The sequence below is a fragment of the Nyctibius grandis genome, chromosome 29 (genome assembly GCF_013368605.1).
Source record: "Nyctibius grandis isolate bNycGra1 chromosome 29, bNycGra1.pri, whole genome shotgun sequence".
In the NCBI taxonomy this organism is placed as follows: Eukaryota; Metazoa; Chordata; class Aves; order Nyctibiiformes; family Nyctibiidae; genus Nyctibius; species Nyctibius grandis.
The window spans coordinates 5,163,130-5,182,520 of record NC_090686.1 but is presented as its reverse complement, the minus strand read 5'-3'; the positions used below and the strand labels follow the sequence as shown (position 1 = coordinate 5,182,520).

Sequence of the window (19,391 nt, the reverse complement as noted above, 5' to 3'; positions counted from 1 at the left end):
CTCTTTGTGTTCTCTCGCAGTAGGGATGGCAGCAGTGGGTCTGTCCCTGGGTCTGAATTGGCTGTGTTAACAGTCGTGCCAGATACAGACCTGTGCCCTGAGGCATATCTGGGCTGACAGAGATCTGGCCACACGTTCACTTCTTTTGCTGCCCGGGTCATGGTCTCAAGAACAGGGGCAGGGGCTGAGAAGGCAACGCAGCACCTGGAAACACCACTGTTACAGTCGTTTGATCCCATGCTCAGGATCAGATCTCAAAGCTGGTTCTCCAGGGTTGGAAGGGGAAAGGAAAACCTACCATGCCTACAGGCTGCAAGGAGAACGATTTTTATGGTGTACGTGGTTTGTGGGGTTTTTTTTTTCCTTTAATGAAAGCAAATTACAAACAGTAGCCCTGTGTCTTTGGAGGACCAGCAAGCTGCAGAAATTATTGTGTTTATTCTTGTTGACTAACTTAGTGAGTTTCTGGTTATTTTGAGCCTTTTCCTTGTTTTTTGCAGAGTGATGACTCGTCAGATGAAGATTTGCTTCACATTGACACAGAGGCAAAGCCAGGGCGCAATTCCAAAGTAAAGAAAGAGAGTGGAAGTTCAGCTGGGATTCTTGATCTTTTGCAAGCAAGCAAGGAAGTTGGGGGTTTAGAGTATAACACCAACAGGTATGCACCAAGGGATGGTTTTTCCTCTTGCCCATAAACAAAAGTTGCTCTTTAGTGGTTTTGTGTGTGTGAGTGAGCGAGAGAATGAATTTTGCAGCTCACTAACTGCTTTTTTCTCCAGTAAGCAAATTCTTCCTTTATCCTGTGATCTGGAGGGAGAGGCAGGAAAATGTGTGGGAAAGATTTTGGTGGTATAATTTAAGCAAATAGAGGCATTTCACATCTGTAAACGCTGAACATCTATTTTAGCAATAATGTTATAATAGATTAATCATTCAAAAGGAAGTAAGAGCTCAGTGAATGCAGCCTGAGGGCATGAATGATGGTTTTTAGTTTAGTAATATTGTAATAAAGTAATCTAAATGACCAGCATTCCTTCCATAAGGCATTGTAAGGTGACGTGCAGTTACCCAAATATTAAATGTTTGAAAGAAGAGAATAGGAAACCATTTACCCTCCCACACACCCTTGGTCATCATTCTCCCCACCAAAACACATGGCTTGGAAAAAACCAAACTCTTTCATGGGTACTTCTGTACCTAAAAGGGAAGTGTTTGCCTGGGCTTGGTTGTGTTTCATATGGGACCACTGTAGGTGGATTTGAAGTTGACAGTGGATGTTTTGGAATATGGTTAGTAAGGTACAGCACTTGTCTGGAATACTAAAAAAAGCTATGAGCAGTGAAAAGAAATGGAAAATGGGAAAATACGGTTCCTAGACGCAAATCCTGCAGTTCAGGACGGTCTGGAACAAGGGTTTTGTTTGAGCCCATCTCAAAACAAATGTATGGGTTTGCTACCTCCACTCTTTACAGGCCAAGTCTGATCTTCAACTACTGATAAAGCAATTAGGTAACAGAAGTATGCGTGTCGCTCTGAATGGAGCTAGTGGGGATCTTCACATATGGAAATGTCTTGCTTAACTCAAACCTTAGGAACAAATGCCCAGGAAGGGGTTTTGGGAATGTCAGCTGAGTTCGTGGCTTCCATGCACAGAATGGCACTGCAGACACAAACTCCTACATCTTATGCCCCTAGTAGTCTGCTGATTAAGTAGACCTTTGCTGCTACAGTCTTAGCTGAATGATTTGTCCCCCAGCTGTAGAAAACCAGAGGTATTCACCTAAGCACGCTCCACTGCTCCACAGGGACCACAGCCCTGGTACTTGTGGAAGCTGTGTGCTGTTGGTAAATTGCTGGCACAAGTTTCTGGCCACTAGCCTGTTGTTCCAAACAAAGGAGATGTCCTCTGAAAGGTGAGAATGGCAGGCTAGGTGGTGATGTGGGAAATGATGTGAAACATGCGGTAAGGCTGTTCTTGTTTGGCATTTTGATAAGCCAGTTCCATCCCCACTCTGTCTTCATTTGAAAACCACCTTCACCAGGCAGGCAGGACACGTTGGTTCTCCAGGCTGACTGTTTGAAGCAGCATTTATCCTACTCATGATTCATAAAGCAGGTGTTGCATGGAAGCAAGAGATGTGTTGCACCATTTTATACGTGCAAGCAGCAAAACCAGTCTGCTTTGAGTAGTAAAGCCAGTAGCAAAGGCACATTCAGCTGCTGCTGGGGTACCCCAACAGCATCTTTTTCCTCCCTGTTTTCTCTAGGTCTGCCCTGGTTACACAAAGCCACAGAACCTGTGGAGGAAGTAGAAGTAGCTGTAGGAGTGGTCTGAGAGTTGAGAACAGGCTGGACAAAGAGGGGCTGGTGCCGTCCTCACCCATGCTGTGCCCTTGCTGGGTGTTGGGTGTGCGTGACCCAGGAAAAGTGCAGCTTGCAGATTTGAAAGGACCTGTTAAAGTGGAATGAGAAGGTCCCCTCAGAGAGGAAGATATTATCTAAACCTGGGAAAGTTTGGAAGTTGAAAGCCATAACTGAGAATTCCAAAAGATATGCCCCGTGGTCAAAGAGGAACATATGGAATAAGTTACCAAGGGAAACCATAGAAGTAAATTTTATCAGTGAGGTTAAAAAAAAAAAAAAAGCCATTTTTTTGATGTTGAGAGAGGATGGAATTTTTTAAGGTTGCAGTGTGGTGACAAAGCTACAGAGAAATGTAAAGGAGGGAGTGTTGCTGAACCAGAAACATCTTCTGGTTCAACCTCCCTCAATTTATTAAGCAATTAGTTGTCTCTTTCACAGCTGGATGGTTGCAAGAGATTAAAGCATATTATATAGACTGGCTTCATGCAGGGTACATCAGCTGTGAAGTACCAGGCAGCTCTGTGAGAGACAGGCTTGCCTTTGTGCATCAACATTTAGAGTTTATTACTTGGTGCAGCACAGGGACAGGGATCCTCTTCTCTGTGTTGAACAGAGGTGTGCGTGCAGAGTCTCCTGTAAGAGTTCGCTGTTCATTCCTAAGGGGGGTGAAAAAAGCCAATTATTTTAAAAACAAGTAAGATAGTCACTACATATCCTTAGAAGGCTTATCTTGACAAGTTCTAGGGAAGAGATCTAATCTCAGTTTAGCCCTGGTTTTCCTCCATTTTCCTTCCATCCCCCTAGCAAGGAGTGGTTGACCAAAACAGCCAACCACCTCCTATGATGGCAGAGGGTACAGGGAGAGGTACCAGTGTGTCCGCAGCTCCCAGGAAACACAATATTTTTTGTTGTCTGAGCTCAGGTGGGTCAGCGGTTCTAGATTTTCCTGATCTCTTGAGATTTGGCCCTGACTCTGCGTCTGCTCTTCAAAAGAAATAATCACATTGGTTCTTGTCTGTTTGGCTGTTCCTGTGAATTCTTTTTCTGTTCAGTGTTATGATGCATAATGGAACTAGTGTTTATGTCAAATTTACATTTACATTTTGGCAGGTAATTAGACATGTCAGCAGGTATCTAACGAGTTAGGTGGATCTGACTCTGGGAATAAAGTTACCAGTGTAATGACTCCCATACTTGACGTTTGGTAAAAAATAAGAACATTTGTAAGAATGAAAAAAAATCTGCTTGGCCACGTTTACACTCCTAACCATTCCATGTATGATGTGGTTCACTGCCTGCTTGTGATGTGCAGAAATGCAGGGATAAGCGGCAAAAACAGGGTAAAGAAATGGCCCTCAAAGACTCCCTTCCTTGGGAGGTGTCTTTTGCTGTCTGCAATGGGTTAAAACTGCCACTAAGTACTGGAGCAGGACTCAGGCCTTTCATTTTTCCTCCCCTCAGCCTGGGCTCTGTACCCACTGTATTTGTAGATGTTGCGGTTTCTGAAATCAAAGTCGCAAACGCAGTCGCATAACTAAACTCTGCAGGAATTCCTGCGCTGTGTGTGGTAGTTTAGTGGGAATGTGTCATATCAATTTTGGCTCTTGTATAAACAATTAGGCTTTGGCAGTGTGTGGTGCAGCTTGATTGAAAAAAGCTCCTGATAAATGAAATTACTATGTTTCATTTCATAATTACGCTAGGCTTTTTAAATGGCCATAACGTGCTTTTTTAGAAAAAAAATAGAAGAAACATGATACGCAAACGTGCTGTGTCGCAACGTAATGCCAATGTGGTCATGTCTGACTCTCAGGAACAATTTCCATCTTTCTGTGCTTTTAAGGCAGATAAAGGGTAGGCACGCACCTCAAATCCTGTGTTCAGTTTGGGGCCCCTCACTTCAAGAAAGACACTGAGGTGCTGGAGTGAGTCCAGAGAAGGGCAACGAAGCTGGTGAAGGGTCTGGAGCACAAGTGTGATGAGGAGCGGCTGAGGGACCTGGGGTTGTTTAGTCTGGACAAAAGGAGGCTCAGGGGAGACCTGATCGCTCTCTACAACTGCCTGAGAGGAGGGTGTAGTGAGGTGGGGGTCGGTCTCTTCTCCCAGATAACAAGTGATAGGACGAGAGGAAACAGCCTCAAGTTGTGCCAGGGCAGGTTTAGATTGGAGATCAGGGACAATTTCTTCATGGAAAGGGTTGTCAAGCATTGGTACAGGCTGCCCAGGGCAGTGGTGGAGTCACCATCCCTGGAGGGATTTAAAAGCCATGTAGATGTGGTGCTGAGGGCCATGGGTTAGTGGTGGCCTTGGCAGTGCTGGGTTAATGGTTGGACTTGATGACCTTAAAGGTCCTTTCCAACCAAAACGATTCTATGATTCTCTATGTATGTATTTTTATGTATACATATATATATATGTATGTATGTTCTGGATACTCCACGTAGCAGTAGTGCAGGTAGGTCTATGTCGAATCTCCTTTGCTCACACAGTGGTCTGTGCAGATGAAAGCCAGCTCTCAAGAGGGAAGCATGGAGCCCTGTCAGACCAGCACTGGAGCTGCTGAACCCCAGCAGTGAGTTAGGAAGCAGGTCAGGGCTTTTTGTGATAATGACCTTGTCTGAATTGTGTGAAACTTTATTCTGTAGAATATTGGACTGTCATTTGCAGCTGACCAAACCAAATGCCCTGATGGCATTACCTAGATTGCTCTAGAGAGCTGCATCTCCCGTACTTGTGACAGTGGCAGCGAGATGGGGACAGATAATGACAGAGTTCCTGCAGAAAGGCTGCTGTAAATGTGGAAACAGTCTGAAAGAATTGAAATGGAATATGGAAAAAAAGCTTGGAGGGGACTGGTAGTCATGTGATCTTGAACTGAGCAAAATTATTTGTTGTTTCCAGGTCTGATTAAAAAATGGAAGGAAATACTGGTTTTGTACTTGAAATTATTTGAGTTCCATAGTTTTATACAACTGTCACTTCTCCAAAATATTGATAAGTCATTACTGTCTTGGCTTCACTTCTTCTTTGTGGTTCGTTTGCATTTGGCCACAGGTGGGGTGAGAGGAAATGCAGAAATGTCAGGGAAATACTACCACAGAGAGGATGGTGATTTATTGCCTTGCCCCTTACATGCACAACTGTTTTTCAGTGGTTCTTATTTGAAGTATTCCAGAATAATGGCAGGTGGAAGGACCTCGGGAGGTCACCTAGTGCAGCCACTTGCTGCCAGCACAGCCAGCTGCAGAGTTTGACCTGGTTATTCAGGGCATTGCCCTGGTGAGTTTTAAATATATTCAGGCCTGGGGACTCAGCAGCCTCTCTGTGTGAGCTGCTCGGCCACCCTCAGTATGGACCTTCTCTTCTTGTGTTGGGTTGGGATTTCCAGCATGTGACCACTGCCTTTCATCCTACTGCTGTGCACCTCTGAGAAGGGTCTGGCTCTGTCTTCTCTGTAACCCTGTGAGGTGGTTCTTGTTTCAAGTTAGTTCTCATTTCCATGTACAAGTGCTCAGTGGTTCCTGTGACTTTTCCGTTGCCATTATCTTATTTTTCCCCTAACCTTAAAATGAGACTGGGTGATAGTTATTCAGAAGCAAGGTGGGCTTTACTGTCTCTCATCTCTGCCTTGCCCTTTGGTGCCTCCAGCCATCTGTGTAGGCAGCATGGAGAATGGGGAAGAAGCCACCCCTCATTGTGTAATATGCTGCTGAAATTAATAAATTCAATTTCTGAATATGACAATATGGGTGAAAGGCTCAGTAATTGCTTATGAAAGGAAGGAGATGATCTGCCTAGAGATGTTGAACCCTCAGAGAGAGATGGCAGTAGTAGAATGGGTTGTGAAAAGTGAGGCACCGGCTCCCTGCATGATACCCTCTCCTAGCTTCAGGGTGTTGGGATTGTTCCTGTGCCTATTGCCACCTGCTCTGGAACATGTTGGCAGGGAAAGGATGCTCTCGTCCAGTCTAGGTGGGTAACGCAGGCAATGTGAAAGCCCAAAGCGTAGCCTGAAGGGATGCCTTATGCTCTCCTCCCAGATGAAGGTACTGCTAGCAACGGCAAGCTGTTCTGGGGCACCGAGGCACCGAGGCTTAAACTCAACACAACAAATAGTTGCAGAGAGCACTGTGTGTAGGGCGCAAGGCCATCTGTGCCATACAGACCAATGTCTTCTTCCTTGGGTTCCCACTGAGATGAGTTGCCCTTCTCTGCTACTCATCACACTGTCCCAACCAGCGTTGCAGACTGGTCAGACCTGGGGGAGATTTTATTTGGGATGAGTTTTAACAGCAAATTTTCCCTTCTGTTGTGGTGCTTCTCTCTGTTAATAATGTGAAAACACGCTCCAGTTTCAACTTTTGGGAGTGGCAGCAGAAAAGCAGTTGCTGGTGATGATGATGCACGTGGCTCATTAGCAGGGTCACGAGCTCAGGCTGCTCGGTGTGGGTGCAAGCTTGGCCTGTGAGGCTCTGTACCAGCTCAGCGTGGGAGCTGGGCCTGGCAGACCTCGGGCTCGTCCTCCACAGCCCAGACCTGTGGCTCATTCAGGAGGCCACCGTGCTGCTTTGGCCATGCCATGCTGGCTGTCCGAGCAGTTCTTTTGCCTCTGGACCGTGGTGCGGCTGCACCGAGGTTTGCCGCGTGGTGCTGGACGTTGCACAGAATCACAGAATCAACCAGGTTGGAAGAGCCCTCTGGGATCATCGAGTCCAACCATTGCCCTGACACCACCATGGCAACTAGACCATGGCACTAAGTGCCATGTCCAGTCTTTTCTTAAACACATCCAGAGATGGTGACTCCACCACCTCCCTGGGCAGCCCATTCCAATGGCTAATGACCCTTGCTGAGAAGAAATGCTTCCTAATGTCCAACCTGACCCTCCCTTGGCGAAGCCTGAGGCTGTGTCCTCTTGTCCTATGATTAGTTGCCTGGGAGAAGAGGCCGACTCCCACTTCACTACAACCTCCCTTCAGGTAGTTGTAGACTGCACTAAGGTCACCTCTGAGCCTCCTCTTCTCCAGGCTAAACACCCCCAGCTCCCTCAGCCGTTCCTCGGAGGTCAGACCCTCCAGACCCTTCCCCAGCTTGGTCGCCCTCCTCTGGACTCGCTGGTTGCAGGAGGGGCTGGCAGTTTCCAGTGTGGACCTCTTTCAGTTCCTGCATGATAGGCAGCCGAAAATCACCAGATGCTTGCTAGGCAGCAAACGGTTATTGCAGTAAATGAATCTCTTGATCATGTGTCCTTGTCTTCACAAGAGTCAAAGGAAACAATAAAACCCCAAAAAGGGAGAGCGTGCAAAATGCTGAAGTGGAGCCCACTGCCAAAGGCACGAACTGCTGCCAGGCAGTTTGGTAGAGTGTCCTTTTCTCTGTTCATCCACATCACTTTTAGCTTGAGGAACGGACGGCGAGGCTGCCGGGACGTGCAGAGCAGCGGCAGGGTCTGTGCTATCGCCGAGTGCCCCCTCGCTGGGTGCTCGAAGGGCCCTTGCCAGCCAGCTGCTGGGAAGAGACGCACGGGGCCGAAGCACTCTGGCTGCTTTGCTCCTGCGCTCGTTGTAAATGCTTTTTAAGTCATAGTTGTAACTCACAGATAGTTTACTTTCATAAATGGTTTTTTTTTTTTAAATCATTGCTGAAGCTACAGAAAGGGGATATGGCTTTCCAGAGCTTAAAAATTGCTTCCTGATTCTTCTTGAATTTTTTTTGGCTTAGAAAGCTGAAATACTTCTAATGGAAGTACACGCAAGCACATGCCCTAATGAGAAACACTTTGCCCCATGTGCAGCTCTGCCTCTTTGAGATGTTTCACCCACACGTTCAGGTTGTGGTTTGACTCTCAGAACCACTGGTTTTGATCATATTCCACAATTTATTTGTTGAAGCTTGTGTTGCTTAAGGCAGTTCCTCTCTGATTTGCTCATTTAGTGGTCAGTGCTTGATGGTCTGTTTGCAGTGTTTTGAGAGTCCAGTGTTTGCAAAAAAAACGGTTGGGGGAAAAAATTGAGAGAAAATATGTTAATTTCTTATAGATGGTGCAAAATATGCCTTTGACAGGGAGAAGGCTAAGGCATCTGGCATGATAATGAGGGACGAAAATGTCTGTTTCCTAAATAAGTTTTTCAGTGTTCTTCTACTCATTGAGTTGCTAGCTGCTAACACCAGTCTTAACTCATTTTCAGGGTTATTTATAAATGCAATTAGTGCCCAGAAACTCTCATTATGTCTTGTACGTTACTCTGTCCGGAGTCCTGTAATGGTTTAAAGTGGATTAAATTAAGATCAGATAAGAGAAAGCGATGTGGTACTGCTAATTTACTTGGGAAGTGCTATGTGTTAGTGGCTTCTATTGCATAACTGTGACCAAAAAAAATCATTACCCCAGCAAGTTTTTTTGCATTTCACTATTTGCCCAAACTCCAAATTTCTGGAAATATCTGATGATGGGTTCTGCCTGCTGAAGAATCAATGTCTGGTGTTCTCTGACGAGATTATAATTTTTCTATGTTCTTCTGTATTGTGGGGAGCGTGCTTTCCCACCTCACGAAGCATACATGCCAGCCACAATTTACACGTCATTTGACCTCAGCATCTTCTGTAGGAATGTATTTCTTTCTGTAGTAGATGCACAGTGCCTGTTGAAAACTGGCAATAAAATGCCAAAGATGAAGTTCAATGAAATCAAGGTTTCCACCCACCCTGTAGTCCACCAATCCAGTTGGTATCTCTCCAGCATCTCACATAATCAATCCATCCCACATCCACATCAGAAAACCCTCCCAATGCACCGCAGAAATCTCTTTAATTCCTTGTGCCCTACCATGTTGCTCTTCCAGCAGATCCTGGGGTAGTGACAGTACCCAGTGAGAACTGTGGCCTGAGATCATGAGCTTCCCTCCAGTTGTTCAAATTCTTCTGCTACTTGCTTGGCAGCTTCTATCAGAAGCCCACCATGACATCCCCCTCCAATGCTGACCCATAAGCCCTCAGAGTTGGTAGTAGAAACACTGTGTTGTTGGGAATGCTGTTATGGGCTTTGAAAAGTTACATGACCCTTGTCCTTGCCCATCAGTGACCACAGCCCCCAGGGAGCTGCCCATCACGTGCCCAGCCACGCGGCACACAGCTTCCTGATTTCTGGGGCAGCAACCCCGAATGTAATGCCATCCAGAGGGGCCTTGACAGGCTTGAGAGGTGGGCCTGTGCAAACCCCATGAAGTTCAACAAGGCCAAGTGCAAGGTCCTGCATGTGGGTGGGGGCAATCCCAAGCACAAATACAGCCTGGGCAGAGAATGGATTGAGAGCAGCCCTGAGGAGAAGGACTTGGGGGTGATGGTTGAGGAGAAGCTCACTATGAGCCGGCAACGTGCGCTGGCAGCCCAGAAAGCCACCCGTGTCCTGGGCTGCATCCCCAGCAGCGTGGCCAGCAGGGCGAGGGAGGGGATTCTGCCCCTCTGCTCCGCTCTCGTGAAACACCCCCCTGCAGTGCTGCGTCCAGCTCTGGGGCCCCCAACAGAAGAAGGACATGGAGCTGTTGGAGCGAGTCCAGAGGAGGCCACGGAGATGATGAGAGGGCTGGAGCCCCTCTGCTGTGGAGACAGGCTGAGAGAGCTGGGGCTGTTCAGCCTGGAGAAGAGAAGGCTCCAGGGAGACCTTCTAGCACCTGCCAGTACCTGAAGGGGCTACAGGAAAGCGGGAGAGGGACTTTTTACAAGGGCATGGAGTGATAGGACGAGGGGGAACGGTTTTACACTGAAATAGGGGAGATTTAGATTAGAACTTAGGAAGAAATTCTTTCCTGTGAGGGTGGTGAGACCCTAGCCCAGGTTGCCCAGAGAAGCTGTGGCTGCCCCCTCCCTGGCAGTGTTCAAGGCCAGGTTGGATGGGGCTTGGAGCAACCTGGTCTGGTGGAAGGTGTCCCTACCTGTGGCAGGGGGGTTGGAACTGGATGGTCTTTAATGTCCCTTCCAACCCAAACCACTCTGTGATTCTATGATTCTAATGAGCTGTCTGCAGTATGGCTGTTAGCATGAAAATAACGGGTGTCACTTGTGGCGTGCCCAGTTGCTCCAAGGGCAGTAATCAGGAAATCTTTTCTAGCAACACTGTGCGGTGAAAGGAGTCAACTGTTTGTGAGGGTTTGTGGTTTTTTGGAATCGCTCATAGCTCTTGTATTTCTCACTGTTTCCCTGCAGTCAGCCACCTGCCTCCCCCAGCACGCAAGAAGCAATCCAGGGCATGCTATCGATGGCAAACCTCCAGTCATCAGAGTCCTGCCTCCAGACGTCGTGGGGTACCAACCAGGCGAAGAATAACTCCATCTCCACGCAAAACTCTAAAAAAACGGGTGGTGGCAGCAACAAAAATGCCAGCAAACGGTTACTAAAGAAAAGCACAAAGAACAGTATTGACATCGAAGATTACGATGATCAGGACCACTTAGATGCCTGTTTTAAAGATTCAGATTACGGTAAGTACAAACGTGAGTGTGTGCCTGGGTTTGCATGTACGGATTTGTGCACGTTTGCAACACTCATGCTCGCTTTTTGTCACATTAAAATCGGCTGGGTGTGTTGGTAAGGAGGAGTGCAAATAACAAGAGGGCTGCACGGCAAAATGAAGCAAACACTGTGTTCAAGAAGGACAGGGAACTGCTAGAGAGAGTCCAGCGCAGAGCCACGAAGATGATTAAGGGGGTGGAACATCTCCCTTATGAGGAGAGGCTGAGGGAGCTGGGTCTCTTTAGCTTGGAGAAGAGGAGACTGAGGGGTGACCTCATTAATGTTTATAAATGTGTATAAGGACAAGGGGCAATGGGTGCAAGCTGGAACACAGAAGGTTTCACATAAATATGAGGAAAAACTTCTTTACGGTGAGGGTGACCGAACACTGGCACAGGCTGCCCAGAGAGGGTGTGGAGTCTCCTTCTCTGGAGACATTCAAAACCCGCCTGGATGCGTTCCTGTGTGATATGATCTGGGTAATCCTGCTCCGCAGGGGGATTGGACTAGATGATCTTTCGAGGTCCCTTCCAATCCCTGACATACTGTGATTCTGTGATTCTGTGATAGGTAGACTGACTACAGAGCCGGCGGTGATATGATCATCCAGGTAGACTGTATTTGAGGCGTGTCACAATCAGAAGATCTTAAGAGACATGAAAGCCCACTGAAACCACAGCAGTCAGCCAAAAAACAGGAAACTGTCCCAGAAATGTGTGTCAGGTGCTGGTACTTATGACAGAAATGTCCTGGTCTGCACAATAGCAATAAAATACCTAGCTAAGGAGAGTGAGAAGTTGAGTTTGTACTTGGAAAAGGGATCCGGTGGTATTTTGAGTGTTGGCAGAGAACGCAAGCATCTGAAGCAGAAATGGGCACAAAGCCAGTTTGCCCCAGATCTATCAGTTCTGCCACAATAATCTGTAGGAGCATTTTTGAATATAAGAAGTGAGGAAATGAAGAAAAGTAATAATGTGAAGACTGATAGGGACTGGAAAGGCTGAAGCTCCAAAGAGGGCGAGAAGTTGGTAGAGGTTTATGCTGCATAACAGGAGAGTCTACATGTGTTTTTAAGTCTCCCTGGCACGTGCAGCCATCAGAAATCATTTGTTACGACTGGAAAAGTGGAGTGTGTTCTTTCATATTATTAACAGAGATGCCAAGGCAAAATGGAGGTGCTGTGACGTGTTGCAGAAGAAAGCTGCCCAGCCTTTTTGAGTGCACTGTGTGCGCTGGGATGCAGTGGTGGTGCTGCAAGGTGCTTTGGGAAAGGGCAGCTCCAGGACCTGTTGGACAGAGGTGTGGTTTGCAGACAGATGTCATGCATGAACAAGGCTCTGCTCTGCTGAGGGGTGGATTTGCTTATTTTGTGTCTATGCAGCCAGTGAATGAAGAGTCTTTGTTGTGAGCAGACCTGGTTTCCAGAGGTTCTGTTTGTGCCACATCTGATCAGCAGACTTGTCATGTCAATGGCCAAATGCCACAGTAATGCCAAAATCACCAGTGATGTAACAAATGGCAACTGGCAATAAGATCAAATGTATATGAATAAAAAAATACAGAAATTTCATAGTAAAGGCTGGGGCAAAATTTAGACAGATAAATTGGTGTTTATCCCAGAGGTCCGTGAAGGGTCTTTTGGTTTGAATGGCTCACGTTCATCTTTTGGATACTCCTGAGTCAAGGAAAGCAGTTCAAGGTCTGTGTAACAGCACTATGTCATTTCTCTCTGCCTAACCGTGCTGGAGTCATAGGGGCCAGGAGGGTGTGGTGCTGAATGTGTCTCCAGTACCAGTCTAGCTTGGGATAAGGAAACCTGTCCGTGACTCTTCTAGTGGTGCTGCCACTCCACAGACAACAGGAAGACTGATTTTTCCTGTCTGAGAAGTTTCATTGTGTATCCTAAAAGCAGCTGGTCAGAGTTTAATGACAGCAGCTTCTACATGTAGTATGTGAATGAGAGCAGGAGAAGGTCCCCTGAGTGTTGCAGCTTCATACCCACTCAGTGGCACTTCTGGGGGACCTTGCCTGTGATGCCTGTAGTCACCGCATCCGTACAGAGCAAGTGGGCCTCTATGCAGGGTAGAGCTGTTTCCTACAGTGAAACTATTGCCTTTGTTTCCTACTGTAGTTTACCCTTCTCTCGAATCAGATGAAGATAATCCAGTATTCAAATCCCGATCAAAGAAAAGGAAAAGTTCAGATGACGCCCCTTACAGTCCAACGGGTAAGTCCATATGGTCTGTGCTGCCCAGACTCAGGCTGTGCCACGTCCCTAAAAAAACCACCATTTTTCAAGGAGTGTGGAAATTGTAAGACCGCAACTATCAATTTCTTTATCATGTGAAGGATTAATCCTTTCCAGCACAGTGGGAGGTGGTATCATGCCGAGCAGTGTTAGCCTTCCTCTGTCAATCAGTTGGCAGGAAAAAGTCATTCCTGGGTGGGTTGTTGGTTTATTTTTCTTCACACTCTTGGTGATGGAACAATTGGTGGCCACCTTAGCAGTGGTGTAAGTGAAACCCCAGACAGCTGAGTAGCCATGGCTTTTAGGTATCGACTGTGTAAAGAGAAATGAGAGACAGTGTGGGAATGGTCTCCTCCAGGTGGTCTGGGAGGGTGTTCTCGTTGCAGCTCACCAGAGGCAGTGACAGGCCAGGGCGTCCTTAGACCCCTTTGATGTGGCCCACTAACAGGGGAGTCTCTGCGGCTTGCTGTGCGTGTGACAAGCAGCCCATGTCTCATCAGCTTGTGGCACTGCACGTCCACCCCCAGCTGATGGTGTGGTGAACACCGTCCATTTGGAAACGATGCTGGAGTCGCTCATATCTCTAGTGTAGGCAGAAACCTCCCGTGGCTTCGGCTTCAGGTAGCTGCAGCTGCCAGTGAAGTTGCTCAGCTGTGTTACGTCTTTATTGGCAGCTTTTTCCCAAGCCACCGTGTCTGGAGGGTGTCAGTACCTCCTGCCTTCACACACACCCTGGGGAAGGCAGGGCAGAGGCTGTGGCATCCCTGGCCCTCGCTGCTCAGGAGGGCAGAGCCTCACTGCACAGGGTGTGATTATGCTGCTCACACGGGCACGTTCTGCACGTCTCACCTCTATCTGCTTTCCTTGTAGCGCGAGTCGGCCCCTCGGTGCCTCGACAAGACAGACCGGTGCGAGAGGGCACGAGAGTCGCCTCCATTGAAACTGGACTCGCCGCTGCAGCCGCCAAGTTGTCACAGCAGGTGAGGTTGCTTGAGCAGTAGTAGCTGTCAGGACATGAAAGCCCTCTCCCCCAGCAGCAGGGTCATGCCCAAAGAGCAGTGCAGTGCCAGTCCTCCTCAGTGTTTATCCATGCCGGTGACACAAGGCTCAGGAGTCTCAGGGGAAATAAATGGGGTTGAAGTCCAATAGTGTCACAGCGTATCTGACAACGCCGCAGCGCAGGCGATGGATGGGAAGCGTAGAGAAGTACGAGTGAGCTGAGACAGAAGGAGGCTGCCCAAAAGGAGCGTGCATGAACCGCATATTCGTGTGTATTTGAGAGTCTGACTGGTGCGGTTGCCTTGTCTGTGGAAATCAGCTGCTGGGAAGCGTAAGGATTTACCTCCAGAGATCTGGTGAACCATGGGTAGCTATGGGTCAGTTTAGCAAAGATATTGAGGCACTCTGGGTGTTGATAAGTGTCTGGTCTCCAAATAGGTCAGATAGATCCTAACACACCTAGGCCCCACGAATGTGACACCATGAGGTGTGAAGGTGACAAGGTCTGGAGCAAGGTTGGCGAGACACCTTGGCGAGTGGCTAGAGATGCAGGTTTTGGTGGCATTGTGCTTCTGTGATGCTTATTGTTGAGTAGAAGAGCTCTAAGAATGGTAGCAGGATCTCATCAAGAAGCGAACTGAAGGTAGGTGAGGGAAACAGGATGGTGGCAGTTCCCATGGTATGTATGTGTAAGTGGAGTCACAAGTCAAGAGATAATGCGTGTGTCCTAGCAGGAAGCAGAGTCTGTGAATCAGTGGGATGTTTGATATCCTCCATGCTATTGTGAAAGGGTGTGAAGATACCTGAAGATAGGAGGTGACAGATTTTGTGGAACATCGAAAGGTTTGTTCATGGCAAAACCATGCTGGTCTCCCAAGGCAGGGTCATTTTGGTCCTGACTGGCTCCCACTTGCCGCAGTTTACGCAGAGTTAAACCAGGAGATTCTGCACAAAGCGGATATGTAGATGCAAGAAAGGCGAGTGCGTGCATGCAGCAGAGCGAGCTGTGAGCGAGATGGTGTCGGCACAGACCCCGAGCAGTTTGTACATGGCAAACTTCGTGGGTTTTCATTGTATCAGGACCCTAAGCAACGCCGCTGGCCCTTGCCGTAGCTAAAGGTCTTCTGGGGATTAATCTGAGCTTCATGTTTGTCATTTTAAAGGAGGAACAAAAAGGCAAGAAGAAAAAAAACACCAAAAAGAAGCTGTCAACCAACAACGCGAACAAACCGGCTCAGGAAGGCAGCTCGCCAGAGCCGAAGCTGGAGTCCCATGCCAGCAGCCTCACAGATCACGAATACACCGCAGGGGCCAGCACCTTTGGGGTCGCCCAGCCTAACAAGGGATCGCAGCCGATGGCACCCGGTGTTTTCCTCACACAGAGGAGACCGTCATCATCCTCGCAGAACAATGCCTCCGCCAAAGGTACCAGGAAACGCCTGGGGTTATGGTGTAGGAATGGGGAAGGGTGAATTGGTCGTGTAATCCGTGCCTTTTGCGGGGCCCTCACGTGTTGTGTCTCTCATGGGTATGTAGAAGTGCTTCGGCAGGTCAGATCTGGTCAGAGATAGGGCCCGTGGCCTTGGCTGTCCTGGCACTGCAGGCCCAAACGTGTTTTGCTGCTGGGCTGTTTGTTGCAGGGTGTGAGGCATCCCATGGTAGGAAGTACTCCTGAGCATGCCCTGAGGCTCCTGAGGAACACCTGCAGTGGTCACATCACAGTCCAGCCTGTCTGGTGAAGCCTTGTCCAGGGGAAGATGCATCTGTGAAGGCTGTTCTGCCCGGGGCTAGGTCAGGCGCTGCTGTGGTTGGGTGGTGTGTGTACACCTGTACCTGTGCTGACATGGGCATGAGGACATCCTACCCAGCGAGCGTAGAGCAGTGCAAATCTGCAAACCTGTCGTGAGAGTTGCCGCAAGGGAGCAGAGGAATGTCAAACCCTGGGAGTAACACAGCTACTCGACCAAAGCCAAGAGAGGGGAAGAGGTCGCTTGTTGTCTGCCATAGGGAAAGCCATAGTCTTTGTGGTGAAATGGTGGCATTAGTGAAACAGGTCCAAGCCAGTGGAAGAGGTGATGGGAAGAGGAGTGCTGAATGGAGCCGAACCCCGGTCTGGGCAGTGAGCTGGGCAGCCCGGTCAGGTCATCGTGAAGGGAGCCTGACCAGGCACATGGATCACACCTTGCCCGTGGTATAGCTCAGTCCTCAAAGGAGGAAAGGAGCCATGCGCTAAGAAAGCGAGTGGCTGACCTCGCAGGGAGCAGAGCACTTTCAGGGCCTCCTGTGCAGGGTCTTGGGACAGATGGGGTCACCAAAGGGACTTCAGGGCATCTCTCTGCATGGAGCACAGGAGAGTTCTGAGCCTGGGGACTACCACATTGGGCATCACTGGGAACAAAGGGACTGTGGAAGGAAATGGTGGGATGAAGCAGAATTAGGGAGCTCTAGGACCTCCTCAGGGAATGTCTCTCAGTTTTAAAAAGGTGAGGTGAAAGGATGAGAAATGAGGAAACTTCCCATGGGAAGTTTCACCCGCACTGTCATGGTCTTTAAGGCTGGGGCACTTAATGCAGATGGGAAGGGTGGAGGGGAGCTGAGTCTCTACAGGTGTTGCACAAGAGCGCACCAACGGTGGCATGATGGGAAGAGAAAAGGCTGTGTGGGTTTGTGTTGCGCCTTGGTGACCAGGGGAATTTCTGGCCATGAGGTGGTAACTCGTGAGTGGTGGGGCAGCTGTACCAGTTCCAGGACCAGTACACAGGGAGCACAGACCTCACTGAACCACACAGCTCGTGAACAAGGGCCTGGGTTTGTGGTAGTGGTATCCTCTCACTGGTGTGGGGACAGGGACAGTTGTCCACTTTGGGTGCGTTGAGTGCCTTGGTGCTAGCCTGAATCTGTAGAAGTGTGTGTTTGTGTGCGTGCCTGTGCATGCGTCTTTTCATTGTCCTTCTGGCGAGGCTTGGTGCAGGTGGTCTCTGTAGAGCTGGGGGAAGAGAGGGCAGGAAGGAATGTGGAGCTGCAACGCTACGTGGGTTGGTGTCAGTGCAGTGGGCAAGGGACCAGGCGTCCTCGGGGCAGTGCCAGGCACCGGACACTGGTGGCATGCGGGCTCAGCATCCCTGTGCTGCAGGTTGCCTTGGGGGATGGCAGAGAGCGCCCAGAGGAGCATGGTGAGGGCAGGCACCGTGACAGCCTGCCAGGTGCGAGGAGCTGTGGGGTGCCCGTGTGTGCGGGAGGCACTGAGGGGCGGGAGGGTGCTGGCGTGGCTGGGCTGGGGCTGTGGGTCACCCAGGAGCAGCGAGCCAGGCCAGGTGCGGGCACAGGGCAGCGGGGCTGGCACGGGGCGCAGGAGGAGCCCCAGCAGAGACAGGGGAGGAGATGAGCCGCCCTCCCCGAGCGGGGTGTGCTCACGGGGCTGTCCCCGGGTGCGGGGAAGCAGCGTGCCCCAGCGCGGTGGTGCTGGTTGGCAGGGGCTCAGCTCCCTGCCGGGCCCTCGCTGCTGGCCGGGGGGGTGCTCGTGGCCGTGGCGGGGCAGCCCCGGAGGCGGCCGGTGCGGGGCCGGAGGGGAGGTTTCGGTGGGGCGAAGCGGGCCCTCACTCCGCTGTCCTTGCAGGAAAGCGCACGAAGAAGGGGATGGCCACGGCCAAGCAGCGGCTCGGCAAGATCCTGAAGATCCACCGGAACGGGAAGCTGCTGCTCTAGCGGCGGGGGCCGGCGCCGCGCCCCGGGGACGCTGCCGCTGGGCTCTCGGCCAACCACGACAACAACCCCTTGAACTTTTCAGCGGTCGGAGTGTACAGAACCCTGCTATAAATATTTTTTAATATAGATGTCCTTTCTCAGAGCGCTGAGAGTGACTAGCCGCAAAAACTCAATACTAATCCCGGCCGCGGAGGAGCCTGACCGTCCTCGCCCCCTCCCCTCACTCCCCGCCTCCGCGGCCCTCGGGCGGAGCCGCCGGCGCAGCAGCAGCGGGGCGGGCAGCGGGCGCCTCTTCCCGCCTTCCCGGGGCCTTGGGGCGGTGGCGGCCCTGGGGCTGTGAGGCGTTATGGCGCCTTTCTCAGGCACCCCCTGCTCCGCCGCCCCGTGTAGCCGCGTTTCCCCGAGGCTCCTTTTCCTAGAATGTAGCTTGTACATAGCTTTTGGAATAACCAACCACCCGTTTTTTATAAGGGGGAAAGCCTCCCCGGGGCACCGCCCGCCGGTACCAGCTCTTTGCGTTAACTTCTTGTACGAGGAGGGGGGGGAGACGAGTTATTTTACTAGCACCTTGTGGAGTGTTTTCCGTGTTTTGTGACGATGTAATTTATTAATGTTTGTAGCTTTTTATATTTGTACATTTCTTATGGGCTTTGTTTATATACACACATTACCGGGGCGCGGCGCCCGCGGGGAACCAGAGCCACCCGCCGCCGTGGGCGAGGGCCGCGAGGGCCGCGCCGGCCTGGGCGTCGCGCCGGCTTTTTTTATTATGATTATTATTATTAGTATTATTATTTTTTCGCGACATGTACATTTCTAACAAAGTTTATCGTGGCTATCTATCTATGACGGTGTTTTATTTACCGATTCATATCAAATGCTCTTGTATCGAGTTCACGAAATCTAAGTAAACCTAGAGCAAAGTTTAAAAAAAGGAAAAAAAAAAAAAAAGCAAAGTAAACTATTTCAGGTTTTGTACAGAACCGCCTGGGCCTGGCCTTTTTGTGGGGTCGGCGAGGGGCAGTGCGTAGGCTCGCAGGGGGAGCAGAGGCAGCCGTGTGCCCCGTGGTCCCTTGGGGTGGGTGGGAGGAGCGGGCAGGGACCTGCGGCAGGCAGAGGAGGGCAGGCAGCGGGACATGGTGCTCTGCCCTGTTGGCCCGCTCCTCAGCAGGAGCAGGCAGGAGCATGGTGCTGCCCCTTTACAAGCACACCGCAGGGTGTGAAGCCAGCCCCCATCTGCCACCCAAAACCCTTACCAAGACCTCTGCTTGCTGCAGCAGCACAAGAAGCCCTGCCTAAGTTGGCATGGCCTTGAGTGTCCTGGTAAGACACCCCATGGTCCACCCAGACGTGTCTGCCCACCGCCCAGCACTGCGCTCATCGTCCCCCTCCCTTGGACAAGCATACACACTCATTGCCCTCTGCTTCCTCTCTCCATCTTGGAGGTCACCAGGTGCTACAGGCTTCCGCCTTCTTTCACTCACTGAAACATCAGAGATACCACCACTTACTTGGAGCCGTTTCTCCAGATTGACCCTCCTGTCCTTGGGGCAGTTTTCCAAATACA

General features: G+C 50.0%; 1 protein-coding gene across 3 annotated transcripts in view; it reads left to right on the top strand.

Annotated features, from left to right (window-relative positions):
- Positions 1–18,760, top strand: part of PHF2 (PHD finger protein 2) — a 102,918-nt gene extending 84,158 nt beyond the window's left edge. The window contains exons 17-22 of one of the 3 annotated variants that reach the window (XM_068419853.1): positions 501–658; positions 10,567–10,841; positions 13,004–13,099; positions 13,991–14,100; positions 15,283–15,544; positions 17,736–18,760. In XM_068419853.1, coding sequence (XP_068275954.1) covers positions 501–658; positions 10,567–10,841; positions 13,004–13,099; positions 13,991–14,100; positions 15,283–15,544; positions 17,736–17,824 — 990 coding nt within the window. In that variant the 3' untranslated portion in view covers positions 17,825–18,760. The remainder of the gene's footprint in view (positions 1–500; positions 659–10,566; positions 10,842–13,003; positions 13,100–13,990; positions 14,101–15,282; positions 15,545–17,735) is intronic. The other 2 variants (XM_068419855.1, XM_068419856.1) reach the window with 2 other exon arrangements.
- Positions 18,761–19,391: the final 631 nt, after the last annotated feature.